At 37.6% G+C, this 13924-nt stretch overlaps 1 protein-coding gene across 4 annotated transcripts in view; it reads left to right on the top strand.

The window, feature by feature from the left end:
• Window positions 1-9517, top strand: part of CNTN3 (contactin 3) — a 251633-nt gene extending 242116 nt beyond the window's left edge. For 3 of the 4 annotated variants that reach the window (XM_074957506.1, XM_074957505.1, XM_074957504.1), the window contains exons 19-21: window positions 3220-3332; window positions 5596-5764; window positions 7408-9516. In XM_074957506.1, coding sequence (XP_074813607.1) covers window positions 3220-3332; window positions 5596-5764; window positions 7408-7511 — 386 coding nt within the window. In that variant the 3' untranslated portion in view covers window positions 7512-9516. Of the gene's footprint in view, window positions 1-3219; window positions 3333-5595; window positions 5765-7407 lie in introns of all 4 variants that reach the window. The other variant, XM_074957507.1, reaches the window with a different exon arrangement.
• The last annotated feature ends 4407 nt before the right edge of the window (window positions 9518-13924 follow it).

The following is a 13924-nucleotide window of genomic DNA, read 5'->3' as shown; positions in this document are numbered from 1 at the left end:
GGAAAGCAAGATTTTCTTTGCATTAGATTGTTATAAAATTTGCCTCACAACTCCAGTGATTGATTGCTTCTGGGGGTCTGAAAGCACCGGTTAAAAACACTGCTGTAAGCCATACTAAATTGTTTCCATTGCAGGTTCTGTATCAACCACCTTTGAAAATATGTTTCCCCTTGTTAAATATTATGCACACTTTCATATTTCGAAGAGAGTATCATCACTTTTTTTTCTAACCTTGCAAGAGTATCACTGAAGGTGACTTCCTAGCAAAGGCTGTTAAAACTTGCCCTAATAGCTTCATTGTTTTCAATCCCATCAGGCAGAACTAAAAGCAGAGGTGCAATATATTGATCCATCAGAGCAACTCCCCTATTTTAATTCCCATAAATCTAATGGTAAAATTCATTTTGTGTCACCATGTCAGGAATAAACCTAATTAAAACTCTCTGAGGGAAAGTCAACCAGTCACATTTCATTTTTAATAGGTTTCAGTTCAGCATGGGACTCATAATTCCCATCATGGTCAATTATCTCACAGTTGGTCTATAATGATTAGATGCTCTCTCTTAATTGAAACTTCTTGATGTGGTATAGAGAGATGCAAATATAAGTTTCTGTATAGGCTTGGCAACTGGTAAAGAAGGTCCTGAAATGAAGCAAGAAGGAATCAGTTATTGTAATATCTCCTGCAGCAGAATACTCCCATTTAGGTTATCATGTTACTGTCCTAGCCATTGGAGAGGCAGAGATCATTTTCAAATCACCATAGTTCTATTAATTATAAACTTAACATAAAGCTAGTAAGCTGTGAATTCAGCTTATAGAGGTTGGGTTAAGTCAAGGACATTGTGCAAGAGAACATTTTAGTTATTTGCATAGGAGAGAAGTCAGTGGAATAGTGGACTAAAACTATCACATTCCAAACACTGGCTGTTGGACGTTAACTGTTTTGGGGAGAATTAATTTTTCTTCAGAAAAAAGCGTTTTGAATTTTTTCAATAAGTTATAGTCTGTTTATCCCAAATATTTGACAGAATATTTTTGCAACATATTTTAGGTTTAAACATTACATTGTGCATTTATCTTTATGCAAATTAATATTTTTAAACCAAAAATCAGGAATGGCCGTTCTGCCTTAAAAACCTTGAATTATGCGAAAGTTCAGATAAACAACTGTGCAAGTCTTCACTCATAGACCCAAATGATAAAACAATTTAACATTTTTAATTACTTGCAATATATATAAAATTCATTAGAACATATGTTCTGCACTGAAGGCCTAATTCAGCAAGGTACTTAAGCATGTAACTAACTTTAAGTATATCAGTGGTCCCGGTGAAGTCAGTGGAACTATTCACATGCTTGGAGTTGGGCAAAATTTGTCATGCAATTTTTTGTGTGTGTGCACAAAATGCAGGTTCCAGTTGTTTCAGGTCATGAAAGAATTCATCGATTTGGGTCAATTTTGGCAAAGTGTTTTGGTCAAATAAAAAAAATCAGAAATGTCAAAACACTTCATATTGGCATTTCTGAAACAAAATATTTTGATTTTTTTGTCTTGGAAAGAGGTTTTGTTTTGGAAGTTCACTCGGTTTTATTATGAAAACATTACAAAGGTTAAAACCCTCAAAAATGAAATGTTCTGTTCTGAGTCACACACAACATTTCATTTGATCTGAAATAATACTTTTTTTTACTTTTCTAATGTCAGTGGATATTTTTTAAATTGTTTCTGTTGATCCAGTACAGCCAATTTTTTTTTTTTGGTTCATCCACTGAACCAAAAAATTGATTATTTGCCCATCTATACTTGTGAGTTACTTCGGTAAGTCAAGTGGTAGAGGCCTATGATTTATGCATAATTATTGTGTATTTTTCCACTTGTTTGCAGATGTCATATTACTATTTTGCTATGGGTTTAAAGGAACAATTTATTTATTCTCAAACCCAATCTTAATATCAATGTGCGAGAACTATGAAAATACGCTATAACACTCAGCTCTCGGGTATAAAAAACTTTATTTGACAAACTCCTTTTATATATATAGAAATTGGATATTAGTTCATCAAGGTAAATCCTACTTAGTAATCAGAGCAAGGAAAATACTGGAAAAAGAGAATATTTGCTTGACTTTTTAAAATGAATTTTCAAGCCTTATCTATACACCTTTTGTGTCTGCTTTGTATGAACATATGTGAGGTCCAGATTTACTGATATGCATGTTCATAGAAAAATTACAAAGTTTCTTATGTGAAACAATTTTAGTTTTGTTCCAGTGAGTATTTGCACTCAAAATGCTCATACTACAGATTCCACCAAAGGTCATTACCATAGTTTGATATTGGCCGTTCTGCACCAAAGCTTAGACTTATGCTCCTTGAGCAATAGCTAACTCTATTAGCTGGCAGCTTTAGTAGGCTGTTATACTTTTCAAGTGTGTTATGTGCTCAGGACAAGATTTTCAGAAATGACTGGTGACTCCAGATGCCTCATTCTTTAGGTTCACAACTCGAGACACTAAGGGATCCTGATTTTCAGAGGTTGTGAGCTTGTTTTTGAATATCTGGGCCCTTCGAGTTGTCTCAAAAATTTGGGCACCCAACATTTACTAGTCCTTTTTGAAAATCTTGGCCTTATCCTGTCAGGGATCAGAGAGAATACTATGTGGTTTATCTGACCAATGACCAGTCTGACTGCAGCTCTAATGGGAATTATTGAAAACTTACAAATAACTCTTCATAATCATACCACAGAGTTAAAAAAAAAGTAGCAAAAGAAATATCAAATACTTTTGCCATAACCAATAAATTCAAATAAAGAAAGACTAAATTTGTCAAACAAGTTATTCATTGCAAAATATTTGTAGTCTTAACAAAATGTTAAAGATGTAAAAGGTCTGTATCATCATTCCACTTACTATAATTTGTTCTAATTCATTATTTTTATATCTTGATACAAAAGCTTTTATCTGGCCATGTTCAATGAAGGACCATAGATTAATAAGTCAGAAATAACATTTTTGTGTGTCTCTATTTATCTCCTCTTCTGTTTTTCCAATTTAGTCTCTGAACCATACAGTCTACAAATGATGATGCTCTATTTGAGTTGCTTTTACATCTAACATGTAATGACAGTCAATTACCTGAACTATTATTTGCTGATGTATAATAAATCACTAATGCCAAGTAAATTAAAATCATGCTTTCTTTCTGTATTTCAAGCACCCAGTCAGCCTCCAGGAAACGTTATATGGAATGTTACAGATTCCAAGGTAGTACTGAACTGGGAGCAAGTGAAAGCAATGGAGAATGAATCTGAAGTAACTGGATATAAGGTAGGTAAAAACAGTATAGCTAGAGTACTTTATGGCAACACACTTTAAGCTTGTTCATTTCCAAGGCAGCAAATGTAAAGTTTAAAATGCTTGCAGATGCAGCCATTTTGCATAACTCCTGATCGTGGGGTGCACGATACCACTCCCAAAAATCTTTCCCGCACCTCCTTTTTATAGCCATTGTTTATTTTATTTCCTTTGAAACAAAACAAAGTGAGCCAGATCCTTGGCTGGTGGAAATCGTCAGAACTGCAGTGCTGGCCCAACTGATTTAGTATTGCCATGTGTCAAACTGATAATTTCATGGCTGTTTAACTATTGTGGGAAAACTTCCACTGCCTTGTTAAAATTTTTGTTGTTAATAGTATTCTAGCAGCAAACCATGTTCAGAGCGTTCTATAAATCTATATGTGCCCTGTACAATTGCTATCTCTTAGTTAATTACAGAGGATGCTACTACAGAGCTACATTTGTTTGCACTCCTCAATGTTATTACGGTAAACAGTATTTATATCACACGTCTGAATGCTGGCAGCATTTTCGAACCATTCTGGGTTGTGTTAACAAGAAACTGATGGTTGGTTACAGCCTATGAAAGGCACCTGGAAAGTTAGGTCATTGGGCTTGCAGGTCATAGTTGGATTGCAAATATACATCGTCACAGATTCAACCCTAGCTCTTCTGCAGTATATGACACAGCATTAGGTTGCCTTGGCTGTAGCTTCAATAAAGACAATACAAACACCTACTACTGAAATCTTGTTACACTGGGTAAAAGTTTTCAAAAGCACCTAAAACCCATTTTACAAAGTGACTTAAGCACTTAGAGGAGAGATCATTACCCCTGCTTCAGACTGTTTACGCCAAGTAAAAGGGCCCTGGAGCAGCATCAAGGGGCCCTGAAAGCCCCACATTTGCCGGGGGAGGATTCTGCCAGCACAGCCATTATAAAGGAAGAAAGCCATAAAATTGTTCTCCGAGGTCCACCTCGCACGAGTCATGCTTTGAGGGGCATGTCTTGGCTCAGAGGTGGGGCTGAGAGTGGGAGGGGTGTGCCAACGCTATAAAGATTCTGAGCAGTACTGTGACCTACAGGGCAACGCAGGAGGCTGTCATAATGTAGATAGTGTTGTGGTAGATGTGTTGGTCCCAGGAAATCAGAGACACAAGGTGAGTGAGGTAATATCTTTTACTGGACTGACTTCCTTTGGTGGCAAGCATTCAAGCTACATCGAGCTCTCCATCAAGACCTGAAGAAGAGCTCTGTGTAGCTCAAAAGCTTGTCTCTTTCACCAACTGAATAAAATTTGGCCCAATAAACTTGTCCCTATAATGTAGATAGGCATTGACAACTTATGGTGGGATGTCATGCCTACATTTCCAGTGGACTTCTGCTATTTTTTCACTCCATTCCCACCGATACCATTGGAAGTTGTGTTATTCTCGTGCAATTACCACTGGCATCCAAGGATGACTCTGAGTGCAAGAATTCGTCTGATGGATGCTATTCTGGGGGAAGCACTGGATCAACATATTCTCTGGGCTTTCAGCCCGTGCTATCTTCCCAGTCAGGCCACCTACTCTGGAAGCTGTGCTGGCCAGATCCAGACCTTATGGGAGAAAGGGGGTTGTGGGCACATTGGCCTACTGTGACACCATCACCAATACCCTTTCTCCTCCAAGGATAATTTTTTAACACTGGGCTGTAACCCTGGGTTACCTCAATGGAAGCCAACATAACCCAGAGCTGGTTATAGCTCCCAGTTTAAAATGCAACAGGACACATGCAGTTAAGTTCCATGACAGAATAATCATTCAATACTTGCTGAACTTATTCCAGTGTAGCCCATAATTTCCACATTTTTATTAACTCCCTTCTCTGCGTCCCCTTTCTATTTATTGCTTGAAGTGTTTGATCTAGATAATGACAGGTTCCAAGTGGAGGGATAATTTATAGAACAATACATTACTAAGAAACTCAAGAGAATATATTATTCATTTGTTATCATTATATATTGTGCCATTTTAGATTAAAGCTGGGATAAAAGAGCTTGATTAATGTTATCTGCTTTTATTGCCTTTCTAGATACTGAGTATAATTCTGCTACATGAAGTCAACCAAAACTGAGATTTTTTTCCCCTGTATTTTTTTTTTAGAATTTAACCCTTTTTCAGAAAACAAAATTCGGAGCAGTACATGGTGGAAGAAACACTGCATGCAGCATCACCAAAAATTCTGTTTGTTTTTTTGTTGTTGTTGCAGGTTTTGTTCAGGACTAGCAGTCAAAACCATGTGAATGAACTGAACACAAATACGACATCAGCAGAACTTCTACTCCCGTTCAATGAGGATTACATCATAGAAATAAAAGCAACAACTGACGGTGGAGATGGCACTAGCAGTGATCAGATCAGGATTCCCAAACTGACTAGTATGTAGTCACTGATATGAGGTGTCGTTATTTTATCTTGCAGTAATGCCTAGAAGCCTACTGATATCAGAACCCCACAGTACTAGGCACCATACATACAGCTTAGTAAGAGATGATGCATGCCATGAAGAGCTTACATTTTAAACAGGCAAAGCGTGAGGGTAAAACAGAAGTACAGAGAGGTGGAGTGATTTGCAAAAGACCACACAGCTTGTCAGTGGCAGAGCTGGGAAGAGAACCCAAGTCATCGGACTCCTAGATCAGTGCCCTGTCAACGCTGTGGTTCCACTGTTGACATATTGTCTGACATTTCATTCCAAAACTTAGTGGCAAAGCGGATGCGGAAGGAGCATAAATTCTGATCTTTGTTGCTCCAGGTTGTGAGAGTCCAAGTAAGTGTCGTGCTGATGCTCTGCTCAGGGTGACGTCATCTTGTTACATAAGTACCTACTATAGGTTGATCAAAGGACTGGAGAGAGGAACTCACTTGTATTCCTGGCTAGATAACCTTAACTGGAACTCCCTGGCCATCTAGAAAGAAAGCAGATAGTGACAATGTTTGGAAAAGGAAGTCCCTTAAGTAACGCTAATATAGTACACTGGGAATGCTTAGGCTTTAGAGTTTCTCAACATGAAGTCAATGGGGCTTCACTGATTTACCCCAGTTGAGGATTTGGCCAAGTGTGTGCCTCCTGAAAAAAATTTATGAAAGGTTTTGTTCTGCTAATGTTTTATAAAAGTTCTATACCCCGATGACAGGATACAAGACAGACATAATACCGTAAGGATCACGAACGTGACTTGAGCTTAGTTTAATTGAGTTTCACAATGCAAAGTAATGCTAACTAGCATCTGAAATTAACAGAGAAATAGTTAATCATTTATACGCCTGGGATTAAAGTGCTTTAACAATAGGCATTAAATGGCACCACTAATTTTTATATATATATATTCCCAGTATTTTGTCACACCGCCTATTTTGTTTTAGTTAACTGAATCATGACTTTGCGCCTGACATCCACAGCCAGCAGTTGTGGGAACCAGTCTTTATATGAATGGAGTCCTTACTGATTAAAAGGAAAAAAACCCATGCTTGTATCTTGTATGGTAATAAGTTGTTAAAAAGGAAATCAGTTAACATTCACATGTCCTTACTCATGATAAACTTCCTTCTTTTGGATAGGTAAATTACCATGTAAATTAGATAGTGTGTGTGTGTGTGTGTGAGAGAGAGAGTGAGGTTTTATATATATACATAAGTGTGTGTGTGTATGTATGTATCTTAAAAAATCAGATTTTCATTTTTCATATGGCTCTTTTTTATTTATAATCTTAAAGATGAAGACAGTTTCATGAATGCTCCTGAAATGTGAATGTATTTCAATTCTTTATAAATATTTAGAATTATTTGGTAAACCCTGCCTTGATTAGCTGAAATGAAGAACTGTAATAAATCTTATCTGTAAAATAACAGAGACCGAGATACTCAAAGGTATCTAGGTTCCTAACTCCCACTGATTTTAATTGGAGTTGGGTACCTAAATAGCTTTGAGGATCTGTCCCAGAGTCCTTACTGGTAACATGTTTTGAGACCTCATATATATTTGCGTTAATTTAATCCCAAACTTTTTCATTTGTCACAGGTATGGATGCAAGAGGTTCTGGCGCATCAATCTGGAACGTCTACAGCTTATCCAGCTTCATACGGATAGTACCTTTCTTGACTTTTAATGCAGTGTTGTGGTGATACATTGTCATTCATTGGATACATTAAATCCGTTACTAACAAAAGTGCTTTTTAAAAAAAAATGCAGTGGTTATGCATGGGTTTTTTTTCAACTCTGTGTTTTTAAATACTTCATATTCCATTGTAGGTGAAAGTATAAAAAAAAAAAAAAACCAACCCCACCATATAAAAATTCAGCAAATCCTTTTAAAGGAATCTAAAATGCCTTAATACTTGAACCAAAGGAGTTTACATAATACATTCATCAAATCTGATGTAAATGAGAGTAAGAGTATTATGTTACAGTTTGAGAGCTTCACAGAGTCTCAGATACACCTTAACTCTATGATGAACTCCATTTTTTTGCAGCGACACTAAATTGTTTTGAGTATGTCCCGTGTCATTGTGATAGAATAACTCTAATTCACACAAACAGATTAAAACGGATGCATATTTAACTGGAATCTAATGACAAATCTTGGACAATGAGATCTTTTAAAAGCAGTGTGTTTACCAAGTACATTCAGATAAGCTTGCATACTGTCCTTTTATATAATCTACTCTAAATCTACCAGATAATCATTGGTATTAGAGATGGAAAAGACCTAGTCCATCTCCTGTCAATGTTTTGTCCCATTTACTTTTGAAAGTCCAGGAGACAGGGTTTCCAGCACTTCTCTTGGGAGCCACACTTCAAAGGTTTTCTCTTTTTCCTCATAGTCAGCATACATTTTTATACCTCCCTTCAAGAACACAAGTTCTTTCTCTCCATTTATATGTATTTGAATTAATTATAGATTTTTTTTTCTCATTCTCCTACTTCATTCATCTCTTTGCCAGGTTATTGCATACGTGTTTAGCACTATATTCTGTCTTCATAACCTGATCTCTCCAGGTCCCGGATCGTTTTTGTTGCCCTTCTCTGAATTCCCACATCCCAAGATGTTTTGGAAAATGCAGTGCCCAGAACTGAGCACTGTATTTTAGGTGCAGATGCACCCTGGCCTTATAGAAAGGGACTGTTGCCTTCCTGCTCTGGGATGTGTTTCTTCTGAATATTCAGCCCAAAATTACATTGGCCCCTTGTCTACCACATCACATTGCAAACTATGCCTGATTCAATATATGCTATTATTCCTACGCTCCCTTTTAGCATTGCTGCTACCCAGATTTCTCCTTTTGGTTGCTGAAAGGGACCTCTGTGTCTAAGCTGGGCTGGCATTCTGTAATAAATCCCATAAACATCGTATAATTCTTGGTATGATTATGGCAATATACTGTAGCTTTTACTAGATATATAGAAATAGATATATAGATATATATATAAGCAAAGACTTTTTGTCCTTGTTATTACAGAGATTGTTCTAAATCTATGTGTTCCATAGCAATATATAAAAGAGATGCCAAACCTGGTACATTTGATTTTCTACATTTGCAAAGCTTAGGCAGATCATATGTTATTCTATCCTTTCAGACAGCTTTCAGTCGAATAGCAAATTACACAGTGTCAGATGTTCATGTGACATAAAAATGATTTTTTTTCAGTTTAATCTCAAAGAATTGTTACAACACAGACAAAAAATCAAAAATGTCAACCTCAAGTGAACCAAGATCAGTAAAATTCTGACATCACTGTAGTAATGTTTTAATATGCATTCAGATATCAAATTCACATTAATGTAACACACAAACTATTTTGCTAGCTATCCAAGCAAGATCTGTATATACTGTACATACATAGTAAAAACATAAATGGCTAGTTGTTTTTCAATATGGCTAACCATTGACATTTCTAAACAGCCACACATGGGGGGAAACAGACGTTCCTAGTAAATATATAGTTCAGTTTCATGCAATGAAAGGTGAATCTTTCTATTCTTGTTTAAGAAATTCTGCAGTGTCATTTTCATGATTATTCTAGTGCATTATTTAACTTTGTTATATATCTCCATGAGATATGTACTGAGTATCTTGTTTCATATTGAAAAGTATGAAATTTATCCTTAAACTTTCAGTTGTGTGTGTATCCTATGGTTATCTGTATGCATTTTTTTCTATTATTCTAATAAAATATTTATAACATTAAGCAATATTGGAATATTTCAAAATATGTTACCCTCTCAATATCACATATTTGTACTCAGAAGAGCACATTGTAAAGAGGTCCAACCATAACGCTTGCCTATATTCTTAGCAGCATTCCTGCTAACTGCCAGTTCTCTATTTTTTCCCCATCTCTTCTCTCATGAGGCCGGATCCAAAGGGTATATAAGTCAACAGAAAGATTCTCATTGACTTTACTAGGTTTACGTACTCTTTTCATACGTTTCTTATACTGTAACATAGATCTGCCTGGGCCCATTTCCTTAAACATTTAGTCCTTAAACTTGTGTTAGTTTTTGATGACTCTCCACTTCCCTTCCTAATATTTTATTTTCAAGGGAGGCAGTCTTGCCTAGAAGATAGAGCAATAGATTGGCACTCAGGACACCTGAGTTTATTTCCAGCCCTTCTATTGCTTGGTGAATGACCTTGAGCAAGTCACATCACCTATCTGTGCCTCAGTTTATCCATCTGTAAAATTAAAATGATACCTCCTTTGTAAAGCACTTTGAGATCCCCAGATAGACAGTATTATAGAGGAGCTAAGAATTTATTATTACACATTATTATTATTTAAAGGTATGGAATGTGTATTGAAATGCAAAGAAGTGACAGCCCTTTTATGTCCCTAAGTGCCACCAGCAACAAAGTATCTATTTTTGGCATGCAAGACATGCAGAGCTGGGGGACAGAAGCTAGATTTACTGTTTGAAGACTCCAGTCCTGTAAACATGGATGTGAGTAGCTTTACTGTCCCACTAAGTTCATAAATGTTGTGTTTTCATTCTTTTCCACTCCCTTCTTTAGTTTCTTATCTTCCCTCCCCAAGCTACATTTGCTCATATTTTGATCCTTCTCCCTATCTCAGCAATAGCAAGACCTGTTTGCATGGCTTCTGCTCAGAAAATTCAGCCGCTCCTTCTCAAGCCAAACTAAAGGAAAATCCAACCTGGGCTTTTCTGCCATTTAAACCTTATGTTCAAAATGGCATTTGGCACAGCTAGGCAATGTTACTAAGAAGAACGCATGGCCTTCATATCCTGCCAGTTGCTTCTAAATCCAACATATTCTCAGTCTATTAAAAGAGCCAATTATGAACCAAATAAGAGTATGTGACCTCTACCTGTGTAGTGTATAGCTGTTCCAAATGGTGCAAGCTTGCATGACAGGAAATCAAAAGGCAGTGTAGAGGCCATTTTCTTGGATGAGCAAGTTTTTGAATCCTGTTCCTAGGATTGTGAATTGGCAAGTACATTTGTGATGAATGAGATCCAAAAGAGCCTTTGCACCATGGTTTCCCAAAGGCTCTGATGAATCTTTGTTTAAGCTGGACTCCATTTGTGAAACTGCACCTTAGCTTAAGAGTCTGGCAAGGTTAATATTTATTTATCCAAGCAGGACTCACTTCGATATGCAATATGAGGTGGGAAAATAGCATTTGTTGGGGTCTTCAGGAAAGTATTGCAGAGAAGAAGAAATGGTCAGTGATGGTAAATGTAACAATATCTGAAAAAAAGCCACATCTCAGTCTATTTCGAAATATTTCATACAGTCGGCCAAATTGCCGTCCTGACTTTAACCAGGTTCTACACACCTTCCATGTTGTAGACCACTGTTTAAAAACCTATCCTATAGGAATTACATTAAAGAACATGGAAAATTATTCATATGATTTATGTAAAATGGTTGATATCACTGTGTGACTACAAAGGGTGAATGCGAAAGTGTTTCTGCTTTTTTATTGGTAAGAAGGGGGGGAAAGCATTTACAAAGAAACTAGCCAATTCTACATTATATCAATAATTCCAAGATGGTGCAAATGATGAATCATTTGAAGCCCCATCAGTGGAGCATAGTTAGTTTGAGTGGTAGCTATAAAACAGAAATCTATTATAAATAGCATCATTTAAACATTAATTTGTATTCATTTAGGCAGCATGTAGCATGGGTGGGGGGAATAGCTGTCCATCCTGTTGTATCCTTCTACTATAGTTAATTATTCCAAAACATTATACCGAAGCCAAAAGAAGCATTGAAAAATAGAATGCCCAGTGCAACGGAGTCCTGACCCATGAGTGGTCCATGGTCTATCCATTAGGCCACACTGCCTCCCTAAAACGCTATGGTAATACAAATCAACAATAATAAAGGATGTGGGGAGGTTGGCCAAAGTTCTGAAAGATAAATCCAAGTCTTTATTTCAGTCTGCAAAACAGAGTCTCGAAGACGGGTCCTGAAACAAAGACCGCTGAGCAGCAACAAATCAGCTCTGGCATCACAAACACAGGCTCTTGGAGTTCTTTCAACTTTGCCAAAGGAATATGTCAGCTCTTAGGCCCTACTACACATGCCCATGTTTTGATATGCAGGTGTTATAAGCATGGAAGCAAATCTGTATTGTAACCATATAGTCACAGACCCAACAATCACTATGCCGTGCTTGAAGTGTTTAGATTGCATGGCATGCAGGACAGCGGTAACCTTAGCCATCGAAATACGGCATCTATTTTAGGTGTCTGAATAGTGTCCCTTTCTTTAGAAACTGTTAATGAAGTACAGTAGCAAGAGGCACTGCTAGAAAGTCTTAATTCATTTGTTTTTAGGCTTCAGACTTTTGAGGGAATGTGTTTTAAGTTGTCATTATACAAAATGTGCCCGTATCTCTGTGTAAATGACACATACAAATTAGGGGTGGAAAAAACTCCAAGTTTCCAGTTCAGATTTAACTGAAAAAAAATGGTAGTGGACCACTTCTCCCAGTTCACAGCTGTGTGAATCTGGCATAATTCCCTTGAAATCAATTACTGTAGTTACTACATATTTACACAGGTGCAACACAGGAGGCTTTGGTCCAAAATCTCTAAGCCCTGCACCAACATCCTACCAAGGTTCTCCTTGTAAACCCTATTCCTGCTCAGTCTAAGGGCCTTGTTCGTGGGTCCTGTCCAAGCTCAGATTTATCTGCGGGAACGGATGATACTTGTGATTCTGAAGTGTGAATTTCTCAGATGTGGCTGGTACAGAACTTAAATCCCACATTTCATTCTCAGACAGTTTGCTTTGTCAGATGTGTGGTTGGAAAGTTGGGCTCTTTCTGCATACAAAATAACTTGAAAACTAATATCGCGTTAGCCATAAGAAATAGTGGAGATCTACATTTTCAACTTTAACTTTCATTTGCCTTTAATGCAGAAGTGGGCAGTGCCTGTCAGTATTTTCATATATACGTTACATCTTAATAACAGGCAATAAAACAAGCCTGCCTGCATAAGGGGGTACATTAATCTGACAATCTTCTGTCTAAAATAAACAACAGTGGAATATTGGGCAAATAGAAGGAGTTTGTAAACAGGCACTGTCTCAGAAAAACAAATTCCTCTATTGTTTTATGCTACTGCTCTGCAGTACTGAGAACAATAGAAAGCAGAGATATTACTGACTGTGCATTATGGCTGTACATTATGGACACAATTCTTTTCTGTTAATCTCATACCGTATGCTACTAAATAGGCAAAAAGACGGTAGAAGAACAAAATGTACTGCTTTCTTTAAAATCCACTTGCATGGCTTTTCCTCTCTTAGTGGAGGGCTCTCCCAAGGCAGCATTTATGGTTCAGGTTTTCCCTTTTTGACCTGCATTCAGACACCTCACACCACTTTGGTCTCACTAGGAAAGTGGAGGCGTGGCATATAAAGATGTGTCTTAGACATTTGTGCTTCTGAGATTATTCCTATTTCAATATCTGTATCAGGTGCACCTTGGAGCTACCTACACTCAGGCTGTCTGAGTTCAGCTTCTAACACCTTTCAGCTCTGGGAGCTGATTCTCCAAGCACCAGTAAGTGCATCACCTTTGACTTGCTGGATGAGATTTTCAAAGCTGCCTTAGGCAATTGGGTGCCCAATTCTCATTAACGTCATGGGGGATGGACGTCCGAACCCCTTAGTGTGCATTCCTCTATGTATATATCGATGGAGACTTTCAAAGCTGCCAGACACAGTGCTGTGGCATTCCCTAGGAATGGATTGCATCCGCTCCACAACGAGCCTCCCTCTCAAGGACGTAACCATGGTCTCATGGATAGCAGTGCAGCCACCGGCTTGCCAGGCCAACACGGGATTGTTTTGTAGCAGTACTTTTCATTTTACATGCTTAGCCAAGTTTGTCAGTGCAGCACATTCACACCGACTGGCATTTGTTATCTCTTCTTTGCCAAAGGAACAAGGTCTGACACATCCACACTGTGAGTTCTGTCTATTCGAGAGGAAGAAGTTTAGTGTGCTTGTGAAATTCCCTGATAAACAGAAGTGATGGATGCCTGAAATACCCT

Source organism: Natator depressus, chromosome 7 (assembly GCF_965152275.1).
Source record: "Natator depressus isolate rNatDep1 chromosome 7, rNatDep2.hap1, whole genome shotgun sequence".
In the NCBI taxonomy this organism is placed as follows: Eukaryota; Metazoa; Chordata; order Testudines; family Cheloniidae; genus Natator; species Natator depressus.
This window is presented reverse-complemented; position numbering and strand designations above follow the sequence as displayed.